Genomic DNA, 16,175 nt, shown 5'->3' on the forward strand with positions numbered 1-16,175 from the left:
AAAGAACAGGAATAAGGAAATTTACTTATTATTCACTTCAGAAATAATATTAGCTTTTCAAAATTAAAATATCAGATATATATAAATTTTCCAAATGATCATAGCGATTACATTTGATATAAAAAAATATTTCGACTGTTTATTCGCATTTGCATTAGTGAAATTTACTTATATCCCAATAAATGAACTCACAGCCTTAAACATTTTGAACATCTTTTTCTTTCTCAAAAGTATAAAAGGAAACACTATTCATTTTCTTACATCAACTGTGAAAGCATTATAATGTGTTTTGTATATTTTATTCGGTTTAAGAGCCAAATTAGATGATTTTGTTTTTACAAAATATTCAATCGATCCAAACAAAACTATCTCATCTTTGGAGTTTTTTGTCGTGTACCCATAGAGAAGAAACAAACAAAAGAGAAAGCTCCAAAATTCTAGGGCAGACAATATTCTCATTATCCATGATTTTATCCAATGTGATTTGTCTTTTCTTTTGTACAAACTGGCATAATCAAGAAGAAGAAGAACGAAAGAAAACTCAGCAACTAAGCGCTTCGTATTTAACCGGAATCGGTTGGTTAAACCCGGTCCGTGCAATCAAATTCCCAACCACAGTCAAATCTCTGCAAAACACTCCTTTCACCACACTCGCTCTAATCGGCGTTTCAATGTTATTGCTCCGATGAGTTTCCGTCGCGGCGACGGCAGCAGCTTTACGTTGCTTCTCAGCCTCTTGTTCCGTCGCAATGTTACTTGTCACGACAGAGTAGCCTCTCTGGATCAATCTGTATAGCAATAGAGTTGACATTCTAGCCCGGTCCTTAACCGAGTCTAATTCTTCCTCTCCCTCGGTTAACTCAAACCGGTCAATAAACGACATTGATCTCTCCGGTTTATGCTTCAAATTAAGCAACAAGTAAGCTCGATCAAGCTCCGATCTCGAGCAATCGCGTCTGATTCCCATCAGAGCATAGTAATCAACGTTTCCTGTTTCACCGCTCGCGATCTTCTCCTTCAACTGCTGAGTTTTCGACGTCAAAACGCATAGTTTTCCCGGTATCTCTCTGTACCGGACGTTGTGCCGTTTCCAAACCGGACCGGGAAGTTTCCGGTCACGTAAGATCGAGTTGTAAAGAAGCTTCAAGTGTTCCAAATCGTGAAGCGAGTCAGGGAAACACCGCACGGACTCGAGCAACGCTGCTCTCGTTTCTAACGCTTGGAGGCACGACGGCTCCAACGCCAACGTTTTGTTGCAATCGGCGATGGACTCCGCGATCCTCCCGGCGGATCTGTACGCCGATGCGCGGTGCATGAAGCACTCGGCGAGGAAGCCCTGCGGCGCGGCGCGGCGGCTGTCTAGGATTTTGGAGAAATGGCGGATTGATTCCGAGTAGAGTCCGGCGTCGAGAGCCGCGAGCGCGGCGGCGCGGCGGCGTAAGAGGAGCTTTATGTGAGATAGCATGTGCGCGACGCTTTCGGATTCGGTTAGCGATCGCGGCTGGGAGGAGGAAGAGACGACGACGGAGGAGGGAGGAGGAGAGGAGGATCCGCCGTGTGTGGGGGAGAAGAGGATGAAGCTGTCATCGGATAAGGAGATGCTCTGACGACGGAACGCGGCGGTGGCTAACCGTTTACCGGTTTGGAGAAGGACCATCGCGTCCTCCATAAGACCTAGGTGGCAACAAGCTTGACCAAGAACTAAATATCTGTAACAGAAAACAAAAAGATCCGAATCAAAACCGGGTCAACCGGGTCGGGTCATTTCAACTAACCAACAACAAGCTTGACTAAGAACTAAATATACTGTATGTAACAGAAAACAAAAGATCCGAATCAAAACCGGGTCAACCGGGTCGGGTCATTTCAATTAACCAACAACAAGCTTGACCAAGAGAACTAAATAACAGAAAACAAAAGATCCGATTCAAAACCGGGTTAACCGGGTCGGGTCATTTCAATTAACCAACGGGTCAAATGTTTTTACCTCCATTGGCCTTGTTCGTTGCAGTTTTTACTGAGCCCAGCCATGACTTTCTTCTTGAGATCAGAAACAGAGAAGCATTTAAAAGATGAGTCACCGCCGTGATTCGGCAAATCGTTCAGGAGGTTGACCGATTCACGAGACGAGTGCGTGGAAGAGAGCTCCGACGAACCGATGCCGGAGTCTTCGCCGGGAAATTTAAGGCTCGGGATGTAATCGTGGAGCATATCGGCGACGTCTTTGAATCGACGGAGGTAGAGAAGCGATCTGGCTTTGAGCTCGAGAGCGAGTTCGTAACGAGGAGAGACGGAGAGAGCAGACTCGAGAAGGCTTAGAGCTGATTCGACGTCGTTTGGATCTTTGCTCGCTATTAAATTCTTTGCTTCCTTCATGTATTTGTCAACGATCTGGTTAAAAAAGACAAGAAACATTGCACGAAGACAGTATCCATGAGATTGGTTTGAGATTTGTCTGAAAATTGGAGAAGAAGAAGAACACAAACCTTCTTGTTGCGGAGCCACCAGTGCTTCTTCTCGCCGTAGACCGCCATTGCCGTAACTTGGAGTCTTCGTGAAACAATCAACTTTATCTCTCGATCCGGGAAATTAAATAAATATTGAATATATATATATACACAGCGAAATTATAAAAAAAATGTTAGAGAGAGAAGAGAGAGGAAAGAAATAGTGGACAACACGAGAGGAGAGAGAGAGAGAGACGGATTTTGAAAATCATGTGAAGAGTTGAAGTGTCTTAAATACGGAAAAGAGTTGTGTAATAGAAGATGAACACTGAAACGACGGATTTGCCCCTGAACAAAGCTCTTTGGATCCCCTCGAGGCCTCGAGAGTTCCAAGCTGGCACAATACAGAAGCACACTATTGCTTAGCCATTAGCCTACATGATTCCACCCTCATTCATTATTTCCTAAAATACATAATAGTATTAACTATACATTTTCCTTTTTTCACGATAGAAACAAAATATCATTTTATATTTTTACAATCTTAACAAATTTTTTTTTGTATATAGTGACAACTTCTAAATGGTTGCATGAATTAAACAATGTTACATTTCGGGGTTTTTAATCTAATAATCACCACAAATCTCATTCAAAGCCAAAAACACTCGCTTATGATAATTTCTATTTGTGGTAAAATAAGTGACCAACTGATTGCTAGCTAGATGAACGAGTTAAACACCACAAAATCATTTCTCGTAAGCCACAAGACTCATGCTAGTTTTATACTAATTGGTTGTTACTTGTTCTATTTCAGCAGTTTATGGTTTTTATTTGTTGATATTTTCTCAACTGGAGGAAAGCTTTCGGCTTAATTTAATCGTAATTTAACTTTTCAATGAATGCACATGTATTATTTATATGGGTACAAGATAGATCAAAAGATGACCTGCTTTGGTTGGCTTTAAAGTCTCTCTCTAAAACAAAAGTAAAATTTTAAATTTGTAGAACGTGACCCTCAATTTTTATTCGTGTGTAGTGAAAGCTGACTCGTTAAGATGTAGGAGTAATTAGTACTATTAGATGACTGGTAGAAAATAAACACATGATTATCTGTAGATGAAATATGAATTAAGATACCAAAATTGTACTTACTAGTTATTCATCAAAAAAACCTATATATAGTGAGCTTTTCTATATTTGTAGATGTATATAAGAAGTAAATATATACAATAAATTTTCAAAGGTACAAAAGTAAATGTTCTCCAACTAACAAGTTTGCTTTTTGCAGTTGCTGCTGATATCTCATGCACGCAACAATTATACCGCTCGAGGTTGGACGCAATAAATTTTTCAAACCTTTTTTCTTAAGAAGGTGAAAATAAAATAAAGTTATAAATTTGTGTGTTGATATTATTTTTACATAAATCGAGAGTCTTACACCATATATGTATTAGTTTTAAAACTATAGCCGTTAATATTTTTCTAATAACTGCACATAAAATAGAAAAGTGTTAAATCCTGTAATATTATTGATAATCAATCGGCTAAGGGCAATTTGTGCACTTTGTTAGCTTTCTCCACCCATGACAGTGCCACTTTTTAGTCAAATAGCAATACCATTAACCCCATGACAAAAGAAAAAACATATTTTCAACAAGGTATATTAATCCTTTTGCATTTGAAATTTGTGTAATGAAATGTCAATAAGAAATATAGGTAATGAACATTTGTGATAAAAAGGTATATAATAAATATAGCTTCAGTTGATTAAATTGTTTTGACGAAATGAAAATAAATTAACTACATTATACTTTTGCTGACAGAAAATAAAAAGTAATTCAATAATAAGAAGGAATTGCGTTAAAGCCAAGAATATCTTCAACGTGGCATTCTCATACACGACGAGATCACTAAATAATTTACAAGGATAAATAATACTATAAACTAAAATATTCCATCACAAAGAAATCGATAATGTTTTTATTTAAAAGATGAAGGGAATAAAGTGAACAAAAGAAAATAGAAAGGGGGTGGGGGATATTTTTACCATCATTTGATGAGAAGACAGATCTCATGGAATGCGTCATTGCTTATTAGTTAACTTATATATTATTTAGAGCCTAATGATTCTATTAAAATTGACTTTTGTTTTTTTTTTGGGTATAAATCAATATTGACTTGGTCTTGTATGTTTGTTTTTTTTTTGTTCAAAATTCTTGTATGTTTATACACCTCCCTTTCTTAAGACTTTATATAGTTTTGACGGGGTTAATTACAATAAAAAAGAGTTTAAATATTGAGTCGCTTCAATGAGTAGTTTTACGGCCTAGTGAAGCAGTGATGATCTGAAATTCTGAACCTACTTTAGTTAAATTTATTTCTGCACATTATAACTGTTGGATTAAGCTTGAAAGAAAAGAAAACTTGAGAAATAAGTTAAAGACCTAATCCTACCGAGTTATGGAAATTAGGAATATGTTTAGGAGTTATCTAGATGTATTCTCTATTAGGATTAGGAAATATAAATCTCTATATAAGGAGATGCAAGCTTGTTGCATAACTTATGAGTTAAGAGATTGTGTGAGAGATTATGAATTGTGAGATTAAAAGAACTTGAGGTTTTGAGTTAGTTTCCTCAAGAGATTAATAAGAGAGTTATTCTTATTAAGTTTGATTGTGATTCATAAATCGTGGTTCTATATGTGGTATCAGAGCAACAGGTTCAATACTGGACCTCTAATAAGGTTTTCTTATTCAAAACCTAAATTCGAACTTGAGAAAACGTCGCTAGGAATTGTAATGGTTATGACGGTGAATGTATTCAAGTTAGACTTGTCGGAGTCTGACGGGGATAAAGAGATGACGACGACGAATAAGGTTGCGGTTCAATCTCAAGGAATCCTCGCACAAATTAAGTCTATAAAGAAGAAGAAGAAGAAGAGAGCATATGTTAAAAGGAATGATTCTAAAGATGATGATGTTGATTGTCGAAAGAGAAGGCATGCTGATTGTGATGAGGGAAATACAACACACAAACCTAGGAAGAAAAGGAACATGTTTGCAAAGATTACGATTAAACACGGTGTACAGTTAACCGTGCGGTCTGCACGTGAGAGATTGGATGAAGACTTCAAGAAACTGACAGGATGGATACTGCTCTCTAGGAATAAAGATTACTTTCTTCTCTACCGAGGAAAGAATTTTTTGTCTCAAGAAGTATCTGATGCATTGGTGGCACAAGAAAAATTTGTAAGGAGTTTTCAAGAGAAAGAAGAAGATGCACTTGATGAGGAGAATAGACATCGAGAGGATTTCAAAACAGATGTCTCAAAATCAGAAAAGACGATTGAGACAACTCTAGAAGAGCTTGAGAAGATTAAGATTGAGCGCCAGAGTTTAGCTACAGCAACGAACAATTTGGAGAAACAATCCAAGTCAATGTGTGAAAAGGCTATCCTGGAAAAGGAGCTTCTACAGTTCACAAAAACTATCAATGCTCTGCAAAAGGAAGCAGAATCCACTGGAATGGAAGCGGAAAGCAGCTTAGTGATGCTAAAGAATGCCGCATCCGATGTGTTACAATCAGATAGCAAGCAAGAAAGTCGAACAGAATCCAATGCTTTGGAGCTAGAGACAATAGAGAAAGCGTTAAAAAAGGAGAACATAATCGAGGAGATGAAGAAAGAAGCCGAGTCAACGAAGCTGTTAACAGAAGAGCACCACAAGAAGAAGGAAAAAAATGATAAGAAGCTCGGCCATAACCGTAAACCAAGAGTAGAGAAAGATCCAGGTATCTCCAGTTACTGTCCTCTCAAAGAAAAGGAGCTTGTCATGGCATTGGATCCAAAGAGCAGAGCTGCTGCTGGTTCTGAGACACCATGGACGCAGACTCCGGTGACGGATGTTACTGTTGTCGGTGCGCAAAGAGATTACTTGACTGATGTAAAGAGTATGAAGAGAACTACTAATGAAAAAATTTATGAGTGCAACAGAGTTAGATTGCTGCTGTACAAGATTTTAACACATTCGAATCCAAAGATTCCCAATGGCTGGATCTCTGCAGCTAGAGTTGAGGAGATGAATGGGAAAACTGCCGCAAGAATTATGCTTCACGGGGCTGTAGAGTGCTGCCCTTTTCGTCAGGAGCTATGGGCGGCACTTGCAAGGCTTGATACATACGAGAATCCAAGAAAGACTCATCGTGGTCTCTGCAAGGTGGCTTGTATTGGAGCTTGGCATCCTGCTAGAGTCTCTTACACAGTGGCTAGAGCTGGGCATAAAGGGTACCACCACCGTTCTGAGTTCAACAAGAAAATTTACAGGCTTCGTAAAGTTGGCCAAGAGACTCACACAGCCATGATCGTGTTCGACAGAACGAAGAAGGAGATCACACTGATGGGAGGGTTCACGCACTATGGGATAGTGAAAGATGATTATTTATTGATCAAGGGATGTTGCGTGGGGCCGAAGAAACATGTGTTGACTTTGAGACAGACGTTGTTGAAGCAGGCTTCTAGGGTTGTGTTGGAGGAGATAAAGCTTAAGTTCATTGACACGTGTTCTACTGGTGGACACAGTCGTTTTCAGACTACGGAAGAGAATTTAAGAAAGTTGTTGAATCAAACGCTAGAGAAGCTCATTAAGGAGCCGACTATTTGGATCACCTATGCTGAGCTTGAGGAAGCTAATGGGAACACCCATATGGTGGGGAAGATTAATGATATAGGTATAAAGACACTGCAGAGAAATGGGATTGTTATGGACCAAGAGAATTGGATAAATAAGATTGAGACCTTTGAGAAAGAGGGGTCTGTCGTAACATGCAAGGCAATAGGATATCCTGACCATGTATATAGGTCCGTCGCCGCGGCTGCAGCGCCTGCTCCAATAGAAAAGGCAGAGGATGATGAAGATGATGATAAGAAGAGGAGAAAGAGGAAGAGAGAAATCGAAGTACCTGTGGGTGTTAAGAATGAGATGGAAATTGTAGAGAGTGATCAGAGAGGGGAAATCAAGGAGTTAGAGGCCAAGGATAGAGAGATGAATGATATTGTGGAGAGTTTGAAAAACGAAGAGAAGGTGTTGTTCCATATTATTAATAGGTTGGAGAAGAATCTTGATAAGTCTATTGAGAAAGAGAGAGCAATGGTGGTACAGATTGATGCAATAGGGAAAGAGAAGATGGTCAAGGAATCTGAGCTCGGAAGAAAAAAATCTGATAAGGTAGATCGGATGATAGACATGGGTTTCGAGCCCCATGTTGCAGGTGTGTTCGATGTGATACCTTCGAGTAGCTTGAAACCCAAGCACGATGAAGAAGAGCTTGATGAAAAGAAGAGTTACGCGTATATGTTTAGTGCTACAATGCCTTATGGTGTAGAGTGGCTAGCTTGGATGTACTTGAGGAACCCTGTTGTTGTCCCGATTGGTACTGCAGTAAATGCCACAAATTTGATTACTCAGCACATGTTTATGATGAAAGAATCCGACAAGTTCTTCAAGTTGCAGAAACTGCTTTATGAGCTCGACGACAAAACCGCCATTGTGTTACGTCCAGATTCTAGGATACCAATTGTTGGAGATAGTGATAGTAATCATAGAGTTGATCCGGACCATGACAAGAGCGCGGCAGGACAAATTTATTTTGTTGATGAAAGTCCAATTACGTGGTGTACGAGCAAACAAGAGACTGTTGAAATATTTTCATGTGAAGCTAACAACAAGACATGGACTGGAGCCGTGAGACAGGTCTTATATCATCTCATACAAAAGTGTGTTGAGTATGTTTTGATCGAGGTAGGGCGTATACCCGAGAATGAAAAAGGAGTTGACACCTTAACGAAAGCATTTAGGAGACTGAAGTTTAAAAAGATGAGAGTTCTTTTTTATATTGAAGATTTGTTGAAAATGGATTTCAAGCTTAAGGGGGAGAATGTTGGATTAAGCTTGAAAGAAAAGAAAACTTGAGAAATAAGTTAAAGACCTAATCCTACCGAGTTATGGAAATTAGGAATATGTTTAGGAGTTATCTAGATGTATTCTCTATTAGGATTAGGAAATATAAATCTCTATATAAGGAGATGCAAGCTTGTTGCATAACTTATGAGTTAAGAGATTGTGTGAGAGATTATGAATTGTGAGATTAAAAGAACTTGAGGTTTTGAGTTAGTTTCCTCAAGAGATTAATAAGAGAGTTATTCTTATTAAGTTTGATTCGAAATCCCGTATCCAACTCTATCTTATCTTATTAGTACGATATTGTCCACTTTGGGCCTAGGAGGCAGGCCCGCATGGATTTACTTTTGGTTTCCTTCCCAAAAGGCCTCGTACTATTAGAGTTGGATATCTCTTTATATATTAGACTTTCCTTTGTCTAATATCCGATGTGGGACTTAACTTGTTATCTCACATTCTCCCCCTCAAGCTAAGGATCACATCCTTCAGCGAATCATCTTTGGCACCACCTTGTACCGGTAATCGCATGGCTTCCTTTGAGAATGTTTCTCCCACTACATCTCGGTCCTTTGAGATCGTCATCACAGGTTCCATGATCATCTTGACTGTTTCTGCTGAACCTCCCTTATTCTTACTTGAAGGGTATTTTGGTCTTCTTGCAGATCTTCGTCAACCTGGCTCTGATACCAATTGTTGGGATTGCGAAATCCCGTATCCAACTCTATCTTATCTTATTAGTACGATATTGTCCACTTTGGGCCTAGGAGGCAGGCCCGCATGGATTTACTTTTGGTTTCCTTCCCAAAAGGCCTCGTACTATTAGAGTTGGATATCTCTTTATATATTAGACTTTCCTTTGTCTAATATCCGATGTGGGACTTAACTTGTTATCTCACAATAACGATTTTAAACCAAAACCTATTTCGGCAGAGAGTTCCATGAAAAACGAGCATGTTATGTAACGAGACATTTGTAGTTTCCTTTTATTAAGTAATGAAGTAGCCGTTCAAAAAAAAAAAAATCACCACGAGACAAATAATTATATGAAGCATGCTCTTATTTCGTAAACTCAAAATAAAACAATTAAGAGATTATTAGTTATATATTGTTATTCTGTTGGTACCCTAGTTGTGCCTTAATGTTGGAAGAAGTACAATCTTATGAGCTAACTATATAATTATTGGTCAATCAAATACAAGAGCTATAGGTATATGATTCGATTCCCTTGCATCGCATGCACCAACAATTCTCTTCGGAACATGTTTTTTATTCTGAGAAAATTAACAATGACCGATAATTTAAAAAAAAACAATGACCGATAATTGTGGTATTCACAAAACTATTATTATATACAGTATGTATATCTCATATCCTAGGAATAATAAATAATTATGTATGAGTTTCTATTATGAAGTCTTGAATTGGACTCCAGTACATGAAAATGTCCAGCAAAGATTACATAATTGCAAAATAACATGACAAGTGCAAAATAACATGACAAGTTCTCTATGTATTAAAGAGTCTGCTTTGGTTTCATTCTATGCAGACATGTATTCACAGCTCAGGTCTCCAGCTCTTAACCTCATTTCCATTTCTTTTTACTTTACTATTATATATGTATTTATTTGCTTTTTTTTTATGTATCTTGGTATGTTGTGATCCGAAGATTTCCAGAGTAGTTCGTGGTGTAATTGACTAGCAATTTTGATTTAGTTTAGTTTTGTGGATCTTGTGTTTACAGTACTCCATATATATATATATATATATATATATATATATATATATATACACAACTACAGTACTCCATATATATTTATCATTTTCTCCTAGTAGTTATTTAATTAATACTTATTAATTAATAAATTAAATATGCATCTCTACCATAATTATTTTGTCTTCTTGATGTACAGCTAAGGCTGCTATAGTTCGTGTTGCTGTGCACATAATAGAAGACCCATAACGAAATATATTACTAAGAAAAATTGTGACATGAAACATAATGGTGGTTTTTTTTTGTAAACATAATGGTGGTGGGTTTCTAAATTTATTATATAAATTTACATCAAATTAAAAATGTTGGACACAAAGTGCCGAGTTAGAGAGCGAGTCATTAATGTTTCAAGTGGGCAAACACATGTTGTGTGTTTATAATACAAACATTTGTTTTCTTATTCCATAAACGAATATCTAAGTAAATACAAATTCGTTTTGAAGGGAAAATTATAGAGTAAACTAATTTGAACGTTTGATCTTTGAGAAATTTCAGAAATTTATATGTTTGATTGGTAATGAGAAAATAATAAAAGTCTCCAAATTAATTAGTTACATGTTCTGTCGTTAGTATATGCTATTAATATTAATTATCATCAGCTGTTGGATTTGTATTTTTGTTCGTAGTTGGTAATAGACAAAATCAAATATCATGCATCTGTCAATTTAAAGTAGTATAAAACGATGGCAGATGAAATTGAAAATAAAAACTGATTGGAATGAACGAATTTTTTCCATCTCATTGGATCCCGTCTTATATTTCTGCAGGAAACGGCGAACAGCGGAGTAATCGTTGTTTGGTGGGAGCTTATTAGTAGCTTACTGATTATACAATAAATAACGTTTTATAAAAATAAACGAAAAAATCAGCTACATTAATTATCAGAACTGTAGGTTCTCTTTATTGTTCACTATTCTGAAAAAGGTTTAAATTGTGATAGCTGTGTGCATTTAAATTGAATACTGTATAATGATCTTATGTTTTTACTTTCTTTGTTATCTTATTTTGCAAACTCAAAGTGGTGTCTACTGAATATTCAACATTTAATTTCCAAATGTTTTGTTTGTAAACTCTAGAGATACATATTCATAATGTAGATTTTAATGTTTTTTGGTATTTACTACTAATCAAATTAATAGCATATTTGAAATCTTGATAAACTACTTACAACATGTATGATATTAATAAACAACTTTACAGACATTGATTGGTTGGGATGTATGAAGTGACTTTAGCTTTACTTTTCATCTACAACCTTAAATACTACCAATCATGCTTTATCTTGGTTTTTAAAGCTACAACCAAAAAATTAAAGCTACAACAAAAACACACAAAAAATGGTTGTAAACATCTTATTTTCTAAAGCCCCATTTTTTAACTGTAGGAAATTTTAAAGCTACATCACTTAGCTAAATCAAAAATTCTACAGACAAAATGCTAAAGTAAATTTTCTACAGTTACAACCCAACCAATCACCCCATTGTTTTACGAAATATATTTTTCCGTAATATTTGATTGACGGACGATTTTGTATTTATGACATTCTTGATGAATATATAATATTCACAACATATACAATCATAATGAACGGTTGTGCTTGTTGCACTAAAAAACTTGAAAACTTTACATCATATTATCTATAACAAAAAAATATATTGACTTGACCATCATCGTTCTGTTGTGATATTAATTAAAATCTAAAGTAGTGAGATATTAACCCTTCTGATGAGATCGCATCAAATGGTAACTTGCTGTTTAAGCTATTTAGTTAACTAAAATAGATATATAAAATGTAATCTTTTTAATTCTCAATAAGTGTTAAGAGTGTCAAATGACTAAAACTTGTTGTGAATCCCTAAAGATTCCCTTTATCCAAATTTCACCCACATTCACATGATAATGTATTTTTATTATCATGCTAGATCGCTGCATTTATTTGTGGGAGTTTAGGCTTTAATATTTTTGGTCTTCTAGACACTAACTTAACCATAATTAGATGTAAGGAGGGACTTTTTTTCTGGAAAAACATGGAAGCTAGGGTACACATATAATCTGTAGTAGAGTAAAAACGATTATGAAAAAGACAAAATACTGAATTTAACAATTTGTTAACAAGTAAAATTTATTAAGAAGAAATTTAATATTATGTTACTTCACTTTTTATATTATCACCATGACTCATGAGTATATGACACATATTTTTTGCTTTAAGTATTTTTTTTTTGTTTTGAGAAAAGACTTAAATGTAAAAAATTCTTTTCAAAAAATTCGTATTGATAATTTTGTGTTTTGAAATCCGTTAATAAAACTAATAAGAAAATAAAATATGTTAAGGGCACTCGCTTATATATATACACATTTGGCTACAAATACTAATATTTCATATTTTGGCGGCAAATGAACTGATTTATCACCAACTATGGGAATTTATTAATGTTATATTTAGCAGTTGCTCAAAAAAGATAATGTTATGTTTAGCATAAGATTTGCAACATGACCAATCATATTTTGGTCAAAAAGACCAATCATATCTCGAGATCATCAGCTGATATGACATCATGTTGTAGCAAAACAAGATAAGAAAAAATTGCTCAAGAGGGAGGACACGTGCATGAAGAAGAGCTTTCACATGTCACATGCAAACAATTTTGTTTCCAAGGATCTTCTTGAATTTTTTTATGAACTTAAATTAACTAGTTAACTTTATATTATAATAACCGATGAAATATTTTTTCATACGATTGTCATATTGACACATATAATATTTTGTTTGCAGTAGCAACTTTGAATCAGAAAATGGAGGTGCTGCGGTTAATGTCAATTTTGTTTCTGTTTTTGGATTTAGCATAAGTATCCATTTGGTTGACAGATTAATTGGACAAATTCCATTAAAGTCATTAAATTTTGGTTGACAGAAACATCATTTAAAAATTCACTAGGTGATTTTTCCAGATATAAATATTTACAAAATAAATATACTATAATAATTAATTGTTATTTGTTTTTAATTTTAAATTAATCTATAATTTTATGCATAATTTATATTATTAATATTATATTACTTTAATTAGACATATAATTTTAAATATATTATATCTAGTCGGTTTTGTTGGTTTTTTCATAATCGATTTAGTTATCATTTGAATAGTTCACATGGAAAAGGGAAACGAAGCCGTAAAGGTCGAAGTTCCTAAATCAAGCGTACAAGTATCATTTTTATCTTGGTCAAACTAAAGAGTTGTACTAATCCTTTAGGTTTATTAGCTCTTTTATCTCTTACTTTATGTATCCAACTTTTCCAAACTATGTGAATATGTGATCTAACAATCACGTCTTGTACTTTATCTTTTTAAATAGAATATCTTTTTTCAAAAAAAATAAAATTATAGAGATTTTATAGATTACATATATATGTTTTACTCAAAAAAAATGTTTTAATCATACCAAAATATCTGCGACACTTATTTTTCATACATATAGGTGTCTTCTACGATCTTACGTAAGTATAAGAAAAATAAATCTCTTACATACTTGTATTTACCGATGTTTGAACATGCCAGACAGACTTAACCTTTTACTGACACTTAGAAATTTCTTTTATTGATACTTTCTCTAGTCATGATCTCAGCAACAGTCCTTTCTTTTTGTACTCTTCCCTCGGAATACAGTTGTTTAGTGGAAGTCATCACTGACGATTCCAACTTCAAAGAACCGATTGCGTTACCCATTCTCAGATCAGAATGATCCTATAAGTATATACACACATGGTGGTTTGGTTTGTATTGAGTTCGTTAAACGGTTCCATCCTTTACTTTAATGAATGTTCATTCATATATACAAACTAAATATTGTATAACCGTGAAAATCAAAACATTTTAACTTATTTAAATAGTATAAATTACGAAACATGTGAATGTCATTAAAAATCACTACAAGAAACAAACCAGACAAACGAGAAGCTACGTTTCACGACATTTCTTACAAAAGATGAAAAAAGCAAGACGAGACAAAATAGAAACTTACGATTTAGCAATAACAACACCATGTGGTTGTTGGAGTCTTGGCTTTAGTTTTTACTTGATGTACTGAGAGAGCCATTTGAAGCCTTCGCCATAACCCATCTTCCTGACGATGCTGCACATGAAAACCTCCAATGGTCTTACGTTCGAGTCCACTAGATTCACTTTACCCTTTCCCGTGGTGAAGTTGGAGAGGCCGAGGTGGTAACGGAGCTCGTCCTCTGATGCAGCGTATGGTATGTCAATCTTGTTTCCTAGGATGAGGAAGGGAACGGTGGCTAGAGATTCGTCTGAGAGAAGCGCGTCCAGTTCCTTTTTCGATTCTGCAAATCTCTCCTTGTCGTAAGCATCCACTAGGTAGACCACAGCATCCACCTGCACAATAAAACAGAGTATAAATCATTCGAAACTATTTGTTCACAAAACTCTACCACTGAAGTAGCTTCAATGAGCTGAAACATGTGAAGTTACAGATCCTGATTCTACTATGCTTATAGGATAAATGGAGCTTTACACTAGAGTGAAAATGACCTAACACAATATGATAAATTGCATATGAGCAAAATAACAAACCAAGCTTTAGAATGACTGGGAAACTACAAACATGGCATACACTAGAGTGAAAATGATCTAGCGTGATGAATCACCTATGAGTAAAACCTCAATATAGGGGCTATAAGGGACACCAGAATAAAACAGGGAATAAAAAATCACAAGGCAAATGGCAGTAAAAAAAACATAGAAAACTGCAAACATAGAATTCACCAGAGTGAGGATGATCTAGCAAGGCTTTCACTAGGAAGAAGAAGTGTGTAAGATCGATTGAATATAAGATACAGTAACTAGGTGAAGTATGAGCAGAAGAAAACAGGAAAAGAAATCTCAATATGATCTCCTCAAATATGGTAAATGGGCAGGAAAAAAGGGAAAAGGTTGATAATGCTCACCTTAGCGTAGTAATCCTTCCAGACCCTGCGAGCAATCTGATGACCGCCCAAATCAAAAGCCTTGAACTTGATTTTGCCAATGCTTAGTTCTTCAGATGTTGGATGCTGCGTCGGCTGGTGCTGCACCAATCTCTGTTTCACCAAAGCACATAGTATCATTAGTAACTAACAACACACACATACATAATTGGTGGAGAATGAAAAACACTATAATTGAATCTGGACTGAGCTAACAAACGACTCAAAGCAGTATATAAACGAAGGTTCCTAAATCAAAGTCAGCATCTACTCCCAAACTTAGAAACAACAACACATCTTCAATCGAAGAAGATACACACTATATTTGAATCTGGACTAAGCTAACAAACGACTCAAAGCAGTAAAAAACGAAGGTTCTTAAATCAAATTCAGTATCTACTCACAAACTTAGAAACTTCTCACGGAACAACACAATCAAAATTGAAGATCTATTAGGTCATGGAAGTTCGAATCTAAGACCCGAATCGAATCTAAGATCGAGCAATCACGATACGGATCGACTCGAATGAGAAAACTGAAAGAGGATCAGATTGATTAGAAGAGATCGATCAAGAGCGAACCTCGTCCTTGAGCATGTGAAGCAAGGTGGTTTTGCCGGCGTTATCGAGTCCGAGGAACAAGATCTTAGCCTCCTTCTGCCATAGCCCTAGCGATGCGAGAACGCCATAGAACCAATCTATCACGAACATGATCACTCCAACCACACAACTCTATCGCCAGCGAGAGAGAGAGAGAGATCTTGAGAGATTCTAATTTAGCTTCGAGGTCGAGTAAAGACGAAAGAAGCCAAGGTGAAACATGAAAACGGCAAGCAGTGCGGATTCAGAAATCACAAACGTACCCACGTACTAGAGTGGCTTTAATAAACCTAGCTACAGTTTATATATGTAAGGAGGTCCCATAAACGTTTGGGCCTTTTAGTCGAAATGTAAAATGATCTTTTGGGATCCATGTAATATATTTGACAATTTGATAGCAAATATGTCAAAAGATTGTT

At 35.8% G+C, this 16,175-nt stretch overlaps 2 protein-coding genes across 2 annotated transcripts; both read right to left on the minus strand.

Annotated features, from left to right (window-relative positions):
- Nucleotides 1–408: 408 nt before the first annotated feature.
- LOC103858777 lies at nucleotides 409–2,766 on the minus strand. The gene is made up of 3 exons (XM_009136198.3): nucleotides 2,487–2,766; nucleotides 1,988–2,391; nucleotides 409–1,709 (listed from the first exon to the last, which is right to left on the minus strand). Exons 1-3 carry the CDS (start codon nucleotides 2,532–2,534, stop codon nucleotides 542–544), a joined length of 1,620 nt encoding a protein of 539 aa, XP_009134446.1. The 5' UTR covers nucleotides 2,535–2,766; the 3' UTR covers nucleotides 409–541.
- An 11,260-nt stretch (nucleotides 2,767–14,026) lies between these two features.
- On the minus strand, nucleotides 14,027–15,998 carry LOC103858778 (GTP-binding protein SAR1A-like). The gene is made up of 3 exons (XM_009136199.3): nucleotides 15,739–15,998; nucleotides 15,140–15,271; nucleotides 14,027–14,567 (listed from the first exon to the last, which is right to left on the minus strand). Exons 1-3 carry the CDS (start codon nucleotides 15,865–15,867, stop codon nucleotides 14,247–14,249), a joined length of 582 nt encoding a protein of 193 aa, XP_009134447.1. The 5' UTR covers nucleotides 15,868–15,998; the 3' UTR covers nucleotides 14,027–14,246.
- Between the last annotated feature and the right edge of the window lie 177 nt (nucleotides 15,999–16,175).

Source organism: Brassica rapa, chromosome A03 (genome assembly GCF_000309985.2).
Source record: "Brassica rapa cultivar Chiifu-401-42 chromosome A03, CAAS_Brap_v3.01, whole genome shotgun sequence".
NCBI lineage: Eukaryota > Viridiplantae > Streptophyta > Magnoliopsida > Brassicales > Brassicaceae > Brassica > Brassica rapa.